At 45.9% G+C, this 16,970-nt stretch overlaps 1 protein-coding gene across 1 annotated transcript; it reads right to left on the bottom strand.

Annotated features, from left to right (window-relative positions):
* Nucleotides 1-3,546: 3,546 nt before the first annotated feature.
* ZNF641 (zinc finger protein 641) lies at nt 3,547-14,002 on the bottom strand. The gene is made up of 6 exons (XM_047788106.1): nt 13,852-14,002; nt 10,990-11,199; nt 10,305-10,396; nt 9,029-9,158; nt 8,284-8,397; nt 3,547-7,180 (listed from the first exon to the last, which is right to left on the bottom strand). The coding sequence occupies exons 2-6, from the start codon at nt 11,171-11,173 to the stop codon at nt 6,426-6,428; spliced, it is 1,275 nt and encodes a 424-aa protein (XP_047644062.1). The 5' UTR covers nt 11,174-11,199; nt 13,852-14,002; the 3' UTR covers nt 3,547-6,425.
* Between the last annotated feature and the right edge of the window lie 2,968 nt (nt 14,003-16,970).

Genomic DNA, 16,970 nt, shown 5'->3' on the forward strand with positions numbered 1-16,970 from the left:
TCAGTATTCCACTGGAGCTGGCTGAGAGAACAGGCCTATCAGTGAACAAACACAGTTGTATTTCTTCTCCCCCTTTTGTCAGTTACTTGCCTCTTCCCCTTTTTGGATGTAGGAAAGATCAGACTTGTCAGTTTTACCCCAAGTGACCATGGGTAAGTAAGAGTGAACACAAGAAAATAGGGAAACATATGAAGCACAAGGCAAGTGGCAAAACAGCCTGGCTAGTGTTCAGAAAGCTGCAGAGGGAGTTCACCCCCAAAGTAGTAAGATTGAAGCTCTTGAAGGTTACTCCCGTGAAGAAGAACAAAGCCTTTGGGCTGTACCTAATGCCTACAAAGCAGTTCCCTCTCTCCACCCTGACAAAGCTCCATGGGTGAGAGGCCATGTCAGTGGGTCACGGGCTGGTGGGGTTTCCCTTATGCCAGCTTTCCCTATTTTCTGTCACACTGTTTCTTACCCTGTCCTCTTGATCCCCTCTATTAGATACCCATCCTCTGCACCCTCAAAGGTAAATGCATCTGGTGGACCCAGTTCTTGTCTAACCCCATCTGTGCAGGTCTCTTCTGGCTCCTCCCAAACTTCCAATTATAGAGAACTTGCCTAGGGGGTCAATTCAGTCACCACCGCCACCTCAGTCTCCAGACGTAGGCTCAGCACTCTAAGGGTCTCCCAAGAGTAGGTCTGTACTTAAACAACCCTGAGGTGGAAGGCCTTCCTAAAACTCATGTGCTAGGCCCTCATTCACCTCACCCTGGCCCAGCCTGCTCAGCACTCAGATCCCCCAATCTCCAGAATGGGTTGTGTCCCCAGCTGACAGAGGAGCAACATCTGAGAGCCAAGTTGCCAGAGGGAAGATGGGGAGGCCTACCTTGAGTCTTGAGGTATGTGTTTTGGGAGGGGCAGTGAGGAGGCTCCTGCATGGCTACATGACTCCCCCTGGAGCTGTCTTGCATTCCTCACTCTGTTGTAGCCTTTTTATTAGGAAAGAAGAGCAGAGAATGGAGGGAAGAGGAGAAGAGAGGATGGAGAGAGGAAATCAGTGACATAGCTAATTCATCCTTTGCTCAACTGACAGGGACCATAAAGACCATAGATCCCTAAGGATACAGATGAAGGTCCTCATTGGGTAACCCATGGGCAGTTCATAGTCCATCAGAGGGAACCAAGTTAGACAATAGCTAGAAATCTGGCAGGCATGGGGCAGCTGAGCTGGATGGCAAGTGGATATATGGCAAGGAGCCAAAAAAGACCAGAGAGACTAAGTAAATCAGGATAGCAAGAAGTAAAAAGCCATTTTGGAAACTGCATCAAGGGAAGAAGAGCCTATGGGGAATGGAGTAAAAGGCCTGGATTTGGCATACAGGCAGTCTTGGCCAAGTCCAGATGTGGGGAGGAGTGAAAGAAAGAGAGGTGGAGTGAAGATGGCTGCTGAGCTGCTATAGCCAAGCCTAGAATCTGAGGGAAGAAAGTGGGAAGTGTGAGGAATGGACCTTGTTTAATAGGCTAAAGATGACAAAAAGGAAACTGGACAATAGGCAGAGGGACAGGTAGCATGTAGGCTCACAATGGAATGGAACTGGCTAGTCTTGCAGAGAGAAACTGTGAAGGAAGAGGGATAGGAATTGCAAAGAACAAATACCCTTGGGAAGGTATGGCATTCCCCAGGCAAAACAAACTGGAAAGTCAAACCCACTGAAAAAGAGAGGTAGGAGCAAGGAATGGAGGAAGAGCTCTGCTTATTGGGTAAATGGAGGCAAGTGATAGGAGAGAGGGAGAGCTTGAGGCCTGGCATTGAAGAAAATTGTAATCAAGCTTCCCTGCCTGTAGGGAGAAGGGCTGATCCCCTCTGCCAAAGAAACCTGTGTTCACTCTAAGCTTTTGACTTTGTAGAGCCCCATAGAGGTGGCAGGTTTGTAACTGTCAGTTCAGTCAGTCCTTGTGGATGTGGCTAGGAGAGGATGTGGAGGAATCAGGGCTATGGCCTGCAAAACAGATCCCTTTATGTAGCCTGAATTGTATAGGATCTTCAAAGCAGGACAATGCATTTTTGACATAGGTGCCATGGCTTCACTGTTTACAACCTCTACCACATAAACAGAGTCTGGGTTCAAGTCTTGCTTGTGCCATATCTTACTAAATGAGCCTGGTTTCTTCTTATATCCCAATACTCCTGCTGCCCTTGCCCACGGGTAGGCCAAATCATGGTTAGAAATCCTTTGCATGGCACTCTATTGGTCTCCAATGCAGTTGAGAGGTAACAGGGGTCCTTAAGGGCTTGGGACAGCTGGCCTTACTCTCTCTACCTCTGTGTTGAATGCCCATCCCACCTGCCTCCAGGACAACTTGTTAGGCCTGAAAAAGGAACAGATAACTAGCAGAGGGCCGTTTCTTCAAATGTCCATATTTCAGCTTTATGTTAGACTTACTTTCTTTGAGGTGTCTGCTCTTTTTTATCTCTTCAGATTTCTAGACCTGTGAATCCTCAGTACCCATTTTAGAAGCTCTAGCCCCAAGCAATTAGTTATCCCACCACTTTTTCCAAAATTGGTGACCAACCTAGTTCTTTCAGTGACTTAAGTGTGGAGGAATACTTTGGGACGCAAGAGGAACAGAACTGAGGAGCAACTAGCTTAGGGAACTTGCAGAAAATAAACCTGAGAACAGGGGTGTGAAGAGGGTGAGGGACCACTGACTGAAATGGAGCTTCAGTCTTCTAGCCATTGGTTCTCAAACTTGAGCCTACATCACATATCCTGGAAGGCATGTTGAAAGACTGATTGCTGGGTTCCATCCTCAGAGTTTCTGATTGAGTTTGTCTGGGGTAAGAATTGGCATTTCTAAGCCTAGTTCCCAGATGATGTTGATGCTGCTGGTCCAAAGACTGCATTTTGAGACCCGTGGCCTTGTACCACCATCAAAGCCATACAAGAAGATTTTGCCATCTCAGGATCTCTAAGGGGCCTAAGGGAATAGATTTCACTTTTCTGTTGTTGCCCAGCCCCGCTCGCCCTCATGGAGTGCACTCATCTGAATGGAGATGGGAAGAATCTGTCTTCTGGCATCTCTGATTCTGGGTCAGGTCTCACTTTGCCCTTGATGGAAGCAAAAACAACAGTTTGATTGAGTGATGGAAAGGGAAGGATTTCATCTCAAATGATCACCCCTTTGCTCCCTGAAGGGAAAACATCACTTTAACAAGGAAAAAGCTTTTTCTTCCACTTCCACATTGGAACTACAGCTTAAAAGGTAAATGGCTCTCCAAAAGCTAACCCTTTGGGTTAGTCACAACCTCCATTGCAAGGGACTCTTTGCTGATGGGGAGGAAAGGCAAGGATACTTGGGCCCTGAATAGGGTAGAGGCACAACACAGAGGGAAAAAAGGTGACAGGTTCCTGAAGATGGACGTCCCTACTTTACCTTGTGCCCAGAGAGAACACAGAGACATTTTTATTTAAAGGGGATAGGATAAGGTAGACATGTGGCAGAGGGAGTTGGAATGATAATGGGAGTTTTCCCTGTGGGAAAAAATCAATCTCTACACCCAGCTGATGGCTGTTGCTTATTTTATTTTTCGTCCAAGGGAAGTGGTATTGGACGGAGGTAGAGAAGATAGTGGTATGCCAGAAATGACCTAAAGGGATGCCCCTTAGGCTCCGCGATGCCATGGTGCACCGTGGCTGCACCAACACTTGGGGGACTTCACTTTCTCTCTTTACAGTTACTAAAACAGATCAAAGTCTGGAGGTTAACATCTGGTTATTAAGAGGTGTGAGCTGATGATAGGGAGAGTCACCTGCTACAAGTCTTTAAAACAAGGTTTGTGAGGAGCAAATCTGTCAGTATGTCGAACATGTTTTTTCATAGAGTAGAACGTAAGCAATACCTTTCAGGTCATTAAGACTGGACTCTCCCCTTATATCCTACTGCCTCTAGTATCTTAATCCTTAAAATGTTAAATGATCCTTCCTTGCCTTGTAAATTCTTGACACAAATACGTAACAACCATATTGGGTAAGGGTAACCCCCTTTCTTTGACTCCCATTTAGTGACATTTATAGATGGGCTCTGAAACTGATAAATGTGTATGCAAAACTGAACAAATTGCCAGTGTCTTTTTTTCCCAAAAGTGAGTTTCTGGTTTTCATCAGATTCTCAAAAGGGTTTGTAATCCAAAACAGGTTCTGAACCATTGCTCCCATAAAGCTGATCTGTATTAATGAGTGAGGCAGTGTGGGATGGTGAAGAAATGGCATAGTCCAGTTTTACAAATGGAGTCTAGTATTTTCCTGCATCCTGTGGCATCTCCTAACATTGATCCTAATGCTCCTGTCTCTGAGGACCTGGGACAGGGACGCTTTACAAAGGGGCTGGTCATTTTGCTCTGTTCATAGGAACATAAGCAAGAGAAGTGTATTCCAGGCAAAGAAGGAATGCTGCTCTGAGCAGAGGGGAGATGGGGGCTGGGTTGCTCAAGTCATATCCACTCTTAAGAAGCCCAGTCAGTGAAATGACCCTATTTTTGGCTCCATTTGGGCCCAGGACTCTAACGAGCTGTGATTCACCTAGCTTTTCCTAAGCAAATGGAACAGTCATTAAACTAGATTGTTGTGGCTCACTTCTTCTTGCCTCTATCATTAATTCCACCAACTGTGGTTGAGAAATAAGTGTGTTGAGGAAAAACCAGACTCTAAGCTCTAAAGAGAACTATCCCACTTCCATCCTCTTTGCTTTTTTCCCTCCCTACCTACAATCTGCACTTACATACAAGAAAATTTTTAAATAAGATTGGTATTAACACATCATCAGTAAAGAGAAACAATGACCAACTCATCAACTAATGGGTGCTAGAATACTTATACAAGTTCTGGGGTTAAGAGTCTTAGTGCAGACATCTTCGCAGAGTTGGGAAGAAAACCAGTTGGAAAGCTCATTACCCTGCATCAGCTGAAAAGCTAAGCCACAGCCATTTTTCCCTAAAGTTCTGTTTATCTAGGAGAATGAAATCCTCAAGAATAACTCTCCCCCTTGATGAGGCAATCAAGGTCCAACAAGAGTGATGACAACAACCTGCAGGCACTGTGACTCCTGCTATAATTTCCCAGCACTTAAAACAAGACCGAAAAACCCACTCAGCACAAAGCTTCTATATATGCACTTTGCTTGAAATCAACAAGAAACAGCTCCCCTCACCACTGAGAACTTGTCTTTCTCTCTCCACCCAGGCAAAAGGAATCTGTGGCCCAGACACTCAGACCTAGACATATTTGTCCACAGTTGTCTTGATCTCAGTGATACTGGGAAGACTTTAGACCTCAACTGCCACAACCTATCCCTTTCTACTAGGGCTCCCTTAATCGCTCAGCTTATTTACTATCTTGAAACAAAACAAAAAACCCCATACAATTCCCACTACCCTCATCCCCAGAACACAGCCCCTAGAAAATCTAGCTTATACAGTTAGCACTTTGCATGCTCTCTTCAAAGACCCTGCACACAGATACACAGACACATAGACACTGTCAAGAGGAGAGGGGTCTGTTCAAGGGGATACAGTATTTTTGTTCTGTGTGGGCCTGGGTTACTTGGGGGTATAAGGTCCATCTCTTAGCAGTCTAGTGTGATCTCTCAGCTGGATATATGTATATGCAGGGTGAAGGGAGCAGGAAATGGGGGGGGGTGTGAGGTTATTGTTTCTGTTTTTCAGCATGTGGGGTGAGAGGTGTGGATGTGTATTCAGATGATCAGGGTAAGGGTGATGGGCCCACACAGGATTGAGGCCCCCTCAGCTTTCATTTGGATGAAAAAGGGGCTCTGGGTGCCTGATCACTTTCTCTTTCCTGTTTCCTTGTTATTCTCTAACTCAGTGTTCACTAGTGTGTTTCATGGAGTCACCAGTTCTGTGGGATGTGAGATAAAAAGCATACTGAGGTCAAATACATTTAGGAAACACTGCATTAAAAGGGGTTTAACAATTTGCTCTACTGCATAAGTATTCAGAGCCTTTAATATGCTAATATGGTCTTTCTCTCTGTGTATGTGTATATATGTATATCTAGAGAGAGAAAATCATACAAAGGTAATACTCAAAATATTTAACAACTGGTATGGCACAGGCTCCAACCAATCAGAATGGGCCTTAGCCACAAACTGCTGGTACCACTATACCCTGTAGAATGGGCTCAGGCTGAATATCAGCCCAGGTAGTAAAAGCATTGTTTCCCAAAGTTTTGCCCTAAGAACTCTTTTATGTGACATCTCACAGAACTGGTGAGAAGTGCTCTGGCCAGTGCTGGAACCTCATCTTTTTAGGGATGGGGCCAGGACTCATGATTCTGGCCATTGGGTACAGGAGAGGGGCAGCTCTGGCAGAGACTCCTGATAGCACCGGCTGACAGATGTGACTACAACTGCAGCAGAAACAAATTTCAAAAGACAGATGTCCCTCTGTCCCAGCTGCTCCGAGGACTTTGTCCCTGGTGGGTCAGCAGGTGCCTGTCCAGGTGATGTTTACGGCCAAAGCTTTTCTCACAGCGAGGGCACTGGAAGGGCTTTTCCCCGGTGTGGGTCAGCCAGTGTCTCACCAGGTGGTGCCGCCGGCCAAAGCTCTTCCCACACTCGGTGCACACGTGGCACTTTGGCACTGGCACAGCACGCTGCCGTTTCCTAGCCCCAGGGCTCTCTCCAGCCTCATGGCCCTTGCAGGATTTGCCTTCTGCATGCACTCTCTGATGGCTGGCTAGATGGGAGTTGCATCGGAAATTCTTGCCACACTCAGAGCACCTGCTGGGCTTGTCATGTAGGTGGGTTTTCTGATGTCGGATCAGGTGATGTCTTCGCCCAAAGCTCTTCTCACACTTGAGGCAGCTGTAGGGCCTCTCCCCAGTGTGTGTTTGCTGGTGCCTGGCAAGGTGGGAGCCCCACACAAACTGTTTGCCACATTGGGGGCATGTGTGTGGTCTTAACAAGGAATCCATTTCTGTGCTACACAGGAGGTTTGAGAAGCTATCTTCCTGAAGAAAAGGTGGGCCCAGGAGCATGCCTCTGGAGCTCCTGGGCATGGAATCCCAGCGCTCATCCTGCTCTGGGCTCCAGACAGCAGTATCTTCAGACACACTGGATAACATTCTGGGAGGTTCTGCTTCTGGTTCAGGGGTATCCCCCTCGTGCTCACTTCCATCTCCTGTGGAGAAGGGGAAATACCCTAAGAGGGGAGTCGCAAGAGAGTACCCCAGGACCCAGGTGATTGGTGAGGCTGTATGATGCCTGTTAGGGCTTAAACCTCACCCCATTAGGGCTGAGAAAACAGATTTTAATGTTGAACAAGACTGTGCAAGGGGTACAGCAGTTAAAAGCCTAGGCTGAGGAGACAGATACCCAATTGTGAATCTCAGCTTTCCCATTTCTGTAGGCCTTCATTTCTTCTTCTGTAAAATGGGAATAATTATAAGATAGATGTTATGAGACAGATAGGATAGGAGTTCCCATCATGGCTCAGTGGTAACAAACCTGACTAGTATCCATGAGGATGAGGGTTCGAATCCCTGGCCTTGCTCAGTGGGTTAAGGATCTTGCATTGCCGTGAGCTGTGGTGTAGGTTGAGGCTCATCCTACCTTGCTGTAGCTATGGTGTAGGCCAGCAGCTAAGCTCTGATTTGACCCCCAGTGTGGGAACTTCCATAAGCTGTGGGTGTGGCCCTAAAAGGACAAAAACAAAAACAAGACAGGATAGTGTCTGAATATAGTAAGCACTTAGTAAATGGTCTGTTATTGTTGTTGCTTATTACTGTTGTTTATTTAGCACTTAAAAAACCTGTTAATCACCATCTTTCTGCCTACGCACAAATGGAGAGAGTTAAGGACTATGCTGCAGTCATCACTAGCTGGGTGACCACCTTTAGCAATTCTAGAGACATCGTGGAAGGCGTTTCCACAATGGATGGGAGGCTGAATAACAAAAGCACTAACGTTTATTGAGGGCTTATTACATGCCTGGTATTGTTATACTATGTTAACATATTTAAATCTCATAATAATTTATAGATGAGCCCAAAGAGAGGTTAATTATTTTTCCAGGGTTCCAAAGATATGGTCCTGGATTCAGATTTATAAAGTCTGGCTTCAGAGCCTTCACTCTAAACCATTCTTTCTTGTTTTTAAAGAAAAATACCTCTAAGCTTTTCAATACTATAACTCTCTGAGGCAGAGAAGGGATTCGAGGAACATGTAATGTTGAAACTCGGAAGGGGTGAAGGCCATGGTCCAAAGTCTGTTCTGTGTCATTACCTGTATATGTGACCCTCAGGATGTCCCTCTCTTCTAAGTCCTGGGGATCAGGGACCCATTGTTCTTCCCCCCCTTCTAGTTGAGAAAGCATATCCAGTTTGGGAATTGGAAATCCTGCCACGGGAACGGAAAACAGAGATGTTAGTTAGTTTAACTGTAATTCTCACTTCCGAAAAAAGCTGTTTCCTAGATTATTCCTTAGAACTCTAGATAAAGGCCAGATATAAGCCTTTCCCTCTCCCCCTTCTCATTTCTGTTAAGTCCCTCTACATTTTTTTGCCAGAAAAATCATACTCTCTTCCCAATGAGTGTTCTCTTCCCCTCACATTTTAGATACTTCCAGCCAACTCTCCTTTCTGGTCATAACTTCACTTAATTAGCCCAAGTACAGCTGTCTTACTCGCCACACTCCCATCTATCCCTAGATGTTTCTGAGTTTTCACAGACTCAGTTTTGTCTCTTAGGTGTCCCTCTGTATGCTTAGAAAGAACCTCCCAATTCCCAACCAAGAAGAGCCTAAAGTTCTCTTTATTTCTTCAGCAACATTTTGTGGTTGTTTTTTAAAAAGTGACATCTTACTTTCATTCTCTTTGGATTAGCCCTAGTGTTCTTTCTCTAGTGGATGCCTAGACAGATTCCCTGCCAAGAAAAGAACCCCAGATAGACTCCATCCAACATCCCTGGAGCAGATGGCTCCATCCTCCCATGGTATAATCATTTAGTGGCTAGGGAGGGTCGTACTTACTTAGAGAGACCACTATCCCACAGTTTTCCTGCATGACGTATTCTCCGTAAAAGTCTGTCTGAGAAGGGTCCAGGCTCCGCCATTCCTCCTGAGAGAAGCACAGTGACACATCCTTGATGGTTACCAGGCCCTGAAACAAAATGTAGCATCATCTGTCAGCAGCTATTCCTCAAGGAAAATGAGATCTCAGTATAAAAGGCTGAGGTCATAGTTGAGGGGAGAGGGCAAGAGAAGATCTAGAAAAAGAACTGCCCAGAGGTCCCTGAGCAGGGCACATGGTTTTGCAGAAGAGGAAATGAGGAAAGGGGTAAAGGTAACGGTCAGTGAGTGAGCCAGGATAATGTCTGTAGAGGAGCTTCCCAAGCTGGGACCATGAGAAGTTGGAGACACCACAAACTGCTTGGTCTCTCTGTTTAGTTACAGGTGTCTGCCCAGTCTTTTCTCATCTGACTTAAATATTTCATTGCAGAAGTTTTGTACTAGCTCCTCTTTCCTCCACCTGACCTTTCCTTTCATAGTACAAAAGAATATCAATAAAAATGCTCTTTCTTGCCCCCTCCCCCTATTATTCCATATCCTTATCTTTTAAGGCAGTGGTGGTTAGGAGCCCAGATGCTGAAGCCAAATGACTCCTAGCTCTGCCACTTATTCGCAGTTTGACCTTACACAAGGATCTTAATCTCCTGTCTAATTTTCTCATCTCTAACATGGGGAAAATTGAGTTGTCTCAGGGTTAAAAGACTTAATATACCTAAAGCACTTGGAGAACAGCAAGCAGAGTAAGCACTCTGGAGTATGGATATCACTACTACTGTTATTACTATCTTCCCATGGCTCTCCCCTTGCCTTCTGAATCTAAATCTGTTCTCTCTCTTGGGGTCTGCCTCACTGTCTTTCTATCTTCTCTTCTGTAAATGCTCCCCAATCCACCCAATCTTGTCATCTTTATGTTCTTCTAAGCTTCCTTCAGGTTCTCTATTCTAATCCTTGCAGATTTATTTCTTCAAGGACATTAATGAATTGTTCTTAAAATGCCCCTGTGGATAGCACAGCCAAAAAGCAAACAACCTAACTTCTAGGAATTCCCTTCTTCTCATTGTGCTTCCATTCTTTTTTTTTTTTTTAAAGGGTATTATGAACCCCTTGGAGAGGGATAGAATCTGTTCAGATATAAGATGAACATACCATTAGTGGTCATGGGAAATGACAGACAATGGGAAGCTACAGAAAGGCAGAAGTAATGAGACTCTGAGGGAAGCCAAAGAACACAGCCCACCTGTGATCCAGCTGCAAGAAGTGCAGCTGCCATCTCCCAATCTCCAGTGCTCCCTTCCTGAGGAATGGTAGGAGCCCAGGGAGCCGACTGACCTGGTGAGAAGAGAGGGGAACCATTAGAGATGGAACATCCACCCTTTCCCAATTAGAGCCTGTGCCCTATTTTAGAGGGGCTAAAGGGTCACATTTTCCCCTTGTATCTATGCCCATTGGTAAGACTCAAATGCATAAACGTAGTAGAAGAGATCTTCCCTCAAAATGTCCTGAAAGGGCACTGAGTGGTTTTTAGTAGAGCATTTATGTTACCCATCTCTACTAGACTAGGTGTGGTTTGAATTTAGATTATTTGAATGTAATTTTCATCTTGTAAAGTGCACTTTACAGGGTGTATTTTCCAACAGTAGTCAGTGTTTCTGTCACTTCCTTTGTCTCCCATATTCACTACCAGTATCTATGTAGTATGTGGAGGGAGTGATTGTGCAAGAAATGGGAGAAGGCCAGTTATGTGATTTGCAGAATCCAAGTGTTCCTTATATTTCTGTGACCAGCGTCCAGGAGTTCCTTATATTTCTGTGGCCTAGTCTTGGTATTGACTATGCTGTTCAGTCCATGGCAATTTGGGGATTTTTAACGCGGCTTCTTCAATACTGTGCTCCCCCCCCAACACACATGCTCTGGGCTCTCACCCTTCTCCTGAAGGGACTGAGGCTCCTCTTCAAGGTCACAGCACAGGTGTTCCAGTGGCCCTGGTGCTGTTCTCCATGGCCCCTCCTCCTGGCTTTCCCTTTCCACCTGGGGCTCTGCTCCATCCAGCTGGACATTTACTGACTCCCATCCTGTCCCCAGGGCTGCTGTCTGTTCTGAAAGCATTTTTTGCTGAAAACTCAGATTGTGACCTGGAACAAATTTATATAAGTTATGTCTATGAACATGGAAAGGGGTGATATTCCTAAGGAGTTATGGAGAACAGGCCAGGGATAAAAGATGAAACTGGATAAGAGGAGCTTGATCTAAGATGAGCTTTAAAAGCTCAACATGTTCCAATCAACTGAACCTGAGCCAGAAATAAGCAGGTGCTAATAGCAAAGTCACTAATGGTAGTTTTGGGGACCCCATGGTACCAAAAAAAAAATATCCCTGAAGGCTGGAAGAACTTCATTTAAAAAAGAACAATCCTGGAAATTCAAAAGATATCAATTAATTTCAACCACTGAAAATACAGTAGAGTAAGCAATTTAGAAATATGTAGGAAGGAATGCATACAGGCTTGCACTCAACAAAAATGTATGTAATTATACACAAGACTTTCTGCAACAAATCCCATTCTCATCAGTTAGTTTAGAATGAAGTGATTACTATAAGTAGAAGTTCTAGCCAAAGGGTATATTTTTTTTATGAAGCTGAACTAAATAGTGCCTCATTTAGGACAGGGCTCAATAAAGAGACATGGAACTTGTCATTTTGTTGTAGAAAATGAGAACTGGTAGTAAATATGGTAGAAAGATCAATAACTTGGAAAACAATTATAAGACTCTAAAGCAACCCTAACAGATAAGAAAAACTGTTGGTCAGTGAGAAGCTGATATCTAATTGGGAAAAGAAAAAAAGAACAGAAAGGGTTTGGCCTACATAGAAAAAGGGGAAGCAGTTGCTGTTAACATGACCCTGGGGTGAATTATCGGCCTTGTGATTTAAGACACAGGAAAGAGCCTGACATAGGCTTGAAGCAGATCTCATTAGAAAAATGTATTTAATTTTAAAGAAGGATATGGTGAAGCCAGAGTGTGTTCCATCAGAAGAAACAAAACTGAGGAAAGGGATGGGAAATATGACCATTGGGGATAAGTTCAAAACAACAGACAGTTTTCTCTTGCCTAGGGAAGAAAGCTGATGAATGACGCTACCAATGAATAAAAAGAGAGATGTTTTCTACTCTATATAAATCTCGGTTATAAGAGAAGACAGTTAGGTTAGATAAAAAAATTATAATAATCCTGCAGTGCACAGGACCTGCTTGAGAGCTCTTCTTTTCTTGGGATATCTTAGGAGCAAGGCAAGTCTCACTTTTGTTATGATAGAAGTCTCCCTGCCTTTCAGCAGAGAAATCATCTATAGGACGGTGCAGAGTCCCTTTTTGCTTGGCAGCATCATATTTTTGTGATTCTTATTCAATACCCAAGCGGTCAGAGCCAGTGATGGCTCCCCAAAACAGGTCAGAACCTTGGTCAACTATCCTGGCTCACTCACATCCATACAAACATTTGCAAGAACCCAGGAGCCCAGGATAGGTAATGACAGATGCCAAGTTGTTTATTTTCTTACCCATTTGTATTTGACAAAAGAGGGTAGGTGGGAAACTTAAGCTCAGTGCATAGGATGAGGACAAATTTCCCTTTCATCTCGGAAATCCAAAGACATTTCTGGGCCTCATGGGAGCATCCTGGACTGATTCCCAGCTTAAGAGGTTTCCTTTTCAGAGAATTCTCATGAGAAAGGAAAAATCCCAATAAAGCAATAAAGGGAAAGTTCCATTTTAGCTCTCTCCTCTTAATGCCAGCCCCTGTATTCACTTTTAACATGTGAAGCATGGGTTCCTCTTCTAATCCAGAAGTCTTCCTTATTCTCTAGCTCCCTTGGAAAGTCCTCCCTCAGGGCTTTACTTCTGCTAAATATCTGGACACCTGTCTCAAACCCCTCCCTAGCAGCAGAGTACCTTGAGGGGAAGGAAGCCTCTTTTGCAGGCCAGATGTGAGCCGCTCTAGACGACTGACAGAAAACCTGTGGAAGTGCTAGCAGAAATCTCAGCAAAGGAGGGGGCAGGTACTTGTACTCAGACTGCCTGTGCTAAGATGCTCCCTCTCTCAGAGCCAGCACCCGGGCAGTAGAGGTGTCAGGCTTAACCTGGTTTCTCCTGGTTCCAGAATGATCCCACGCCTACTAGAGGCAGGGTTCCAGGGCTTTTATTCCCCCCTTTTCCTCACACTTTGGAGGGCATGGCACCCGCAGAAGTTGATTTCTGCAGCAAGTGCTGTTGGACAGAGAAAGGGCCAGGCTATTGAAATGAGTAGCCCAAGGGCACAGGGACAGTGGCGCTGTCAGAGAAGCTTGGCCCCTGCCTTGGGCGGGGCGTGGGTGGGACGGGCGCCCGCTCCGGAGTAAGGTTGCTTCTTCCCTCCTTGTCACAGTGCCCCTGGAGAGGGTCAGATTTCAGAGAAGCCAAGAGAGGCAGGGCGGGAGCAGGGGAAGTGAGGTCAGAAAAAGCTTTCCTTGAACTGGGGCAGGAGCAAGTGAAGAAAAACGAGCCAAGGGGTAACGTGCGCTCGGTGACAGCGGCGGGAATCCGCAGGGCCTGACAGCACTGACGGGGACCGGGAGACAGGCGAGGGGTGGGCGCGGAATGTCAGTGGGGCCGACCCGGGGAAAGGCAGCGACCCAGAGGCCGCGCTGACCCTCCTCCCCGCCCCCACGGGTGACCGGCCCCACTCGCCGCCAGGGAAGCCAGGCGTCCCTCCCTCCAGCCGCGGCTCCCTCCGGCCGGCCCCACTCACCCCGTCTGCTTGGCCTGCGGCCCGGTGCCGCCCTCCCCGGTGCCGCCTGCCCCTCCCCTCCACCCTTCGCTTCGTCGTCGGAGCTGGCGGCCGCTGAGGCAGCGACAGGCAGGCGGAGACAGCGGCCCGGCGGGCGCGGGCGGGGCGGGCACAGGAAATCCCCGCCCGCTTCCGGGGCTCGGCGGCCGCGGCGGCGCGAGGGGGGGTGGGCCACAGCGCCGCCGCCCCCCGCCAGCCCCGGCGCGCCCCTCCGCACCCGCCGCCCCGGGAACCCGGGGACGCCGCGGGCTCCCGGCGCCCGGGTCGGCCCGCCTCGGCCGCTTGCCCCGCCTTCTCCCTGACTGACCATTTTCAGTCCTGGCCACTCGGCCTCCCACGGGGTCTTTTGCGCTCGGGTTCATTAATTACTTGGACATTTAATCACCGCTCCTCACAAGCCAACAGTCGCTTTGCGAGCGAGTTCTATGGTCTGGTCTGGAATTCCTCAAGGAGGTCACCTTCTAGGCTTCCAGATAGTGAGGGTGATGATAAGGGGCTGGCGAGAGCTTTGAGGAGGAGTCACTAATTCTGAAGGAGCAGTAGTCAAGGTTGACTTCACTAAGATCTGTGTCTGAAGTAGGTCTTGTGGCTGCTTTGTCCAGTTTGCAGGAGCCACCAGCCACAGTCTGAATACAGGTGTGTTGTAACATATACACCAGATTTATAGGATAATGGACAGAGCTACCTCGAAACATTAATAGATTGATTTGATTGGACAAGATGAGAAAGGGTCTACCAAATGAATCTATTAAAAATCCACTCTTGAAAAGACAAAATTATAGCCATGAGACCCGACCAGTTGTTGCTAAGGATTTAGGGATAGGGGATGGTATGGTTAAAATGCAATGAGGGAGTTTGCCTGGGGAGGGGGAGGTTATGAAACTCTACTTAACTGTACTGCTGGTTACATGACTGTGTTAAAATTCATAAAACTGGGAGTTTCTGTTGTGGTGTAGCAGAAATGAATCCGACCGGTATCCATGAGGTTGCAGGTTTGATCCCTGGCCTTGATCAGTGGGTCCAAGATCTGGCGTTGCCCCTGAGCTGTGGTGCAGGTCGCAGATGCAGCTCGGATTCCTGAATTGCTGTGGTGTAGGCTGGCGGCTACAGCTCGGATTCAACCTCTACCCTGGAAACTTCCGTATGCCGGGGATGCGGCTGAAAAAAAAAAAGCAAATTCATAAAACTATGCACCAAAAAGTGAGTTTTATTTTGTGATAATTAATCTGTTTATAATATACCAATCCCATTCATTACTCTATCATCACAACAGTTCTGTAAAATTTTCTTTTATAGAGTTAAAAAATAAGTGACCTATCTAAGGTCATAGGTGACAAACATTCATGTAACATAAATTTACTTTTTGCCACATGCCAGGCACTGTAACTAAATCCTGGAAGTCAAAGATCCCAAATGAGTTGTCGATTCAAGAACTCAGTCTATGGAAACACAGGCCAATAAATATTTGCAATAAAATGTAACAGATGCTAAAATGGAGGGATAAGCTTTGCATTAGGAGCAGAGACGTGAACGTGTATGTATGGGGGGTCAGAGAAGGTCTGACAGAAGTCTTGAGAGGGAAGGGTGGGGAGGGCTCCGTTACTGAGAAAGAGGAGAATGTACTAGACATGCAGTTGGGAAACAGTATAGACCATATGCTAAAGCAGATTTTAGGGTAGGTATATGGGGGAAATGATAGAGGCAGAATTTGTATCTCAGGTCCTGGAACTAAGTCCAGAGTTTCTTTTCATTTGTGTTATCACAGGTGAGATATATAAGGTGTGTTAATCTAGGTGGGTTAACAATACCAGTATTTCAGTGGTTTAACATAGTGAAAAGTTATGTTTCATATAAGTCACAGTGTTTGCAGCAGGCTAGTTGGGGCCAGTGCATGGGGTGTCTCCTCCTTGCAATCATGGAGAGACCAGGCTTCTTTTATCCTGTGGCTCTGCCATCCCCTGTTGTCTTAGAATCATCCAAACTATGGGCCTCAGATAAGGGAGGAAAGCTGTGGTTGACTTGTGGGGAGATATCAGGGGCCAGCTCTGAAGTGGTATACATTGTTTTCACCCCATTTCCTTAGCCAAAATTCTGGTGCAAGGTCACATGGCTCCACCTAACCACAGGGGTGGCTGGAAGGTAAAGTGTGTGTACCCCTATAGAAAAGGAAATGGGATTTGATGAACAATTAGCATTGCCTGTGTCACACATGTAATTAAATTAAATTAACCAAGCACCTGAATCTGACTTGACTTGAAAGAGATACTTGGGGAAAGCTGGAAGATTACATCCAAAAAGAAGAAAAAAAAAGGAGGCAAAATTCTCATCTTTGGCTTAAGGGCACAATGGTAATAAACATCTATTTTATGCCAGAACCTTTTTTTTTTTTTGTCTTTTTGCCTTTTCTGGGGCCACTCCCTCGGCATATGGAGATTCCCAGGCTAGGGGTCTAATCGGAGTTGTAGCCGCCAGCCTACGCCAGAGCCACAGCAACATGGGATCTGAGCCGCGTCTGCAACCTACACCACAGCTCACGGCAATGCTGGATCCTTAACTTGCTGAGCAAGGCCAGGGATCGAACCCGCAACCTCATGGTTCCTAGTTGGATTCTTTAACCACTGAGCCATGGCAAGAACTCCCCAGAACCTTGTTTTTTTAAATTACACAGGAAAAATGTAAAATACCTTATTTTTAGCTTATTATTAATTTAGCTTGTTAGCTTTAAAGTGCTATTTCTTTATCAATTAAACTCTGAGGCATAGATATGGTCTCAGCATGGGTTTAGGAGCATTTGGCATAGTGACCCCATCACCCATCTGTTCTAAATGTAACAGTCTGCATATACCACCCCCAGACTCTCCTTTAGCCCTGCTCTCTACCCCCCTGCCCTGGCAAACACAAGTCTGCCCTTCATGTCCATTATCTGTTTCTGTTTTGTAGATAGGTCATTTGTTAGACTCACATATAAGTGATATCATATGGATTTGTCTTTCTTTTTCTAACTTACTTCACTTAGTATAAGTCTCTAGTTCTATCCATGTTGCTACAAATGGTATTATTTTATCCTTTTTGATGGCTGA

Source organism: Phacochoerus africanus, chromosome 7 (assembly GCF_016906955.1).
Source record: "Phacochoerus africanus isolate WHEZ1 chromosome 7, ROS_Pafr_v1, whole genome shotgun sequence".
NCBI lineage: Eukaryota > Metazoa > Chordata > Mammalia > Artiodactyla > Suidae > Phacochoerus > Phacochoerus africanus.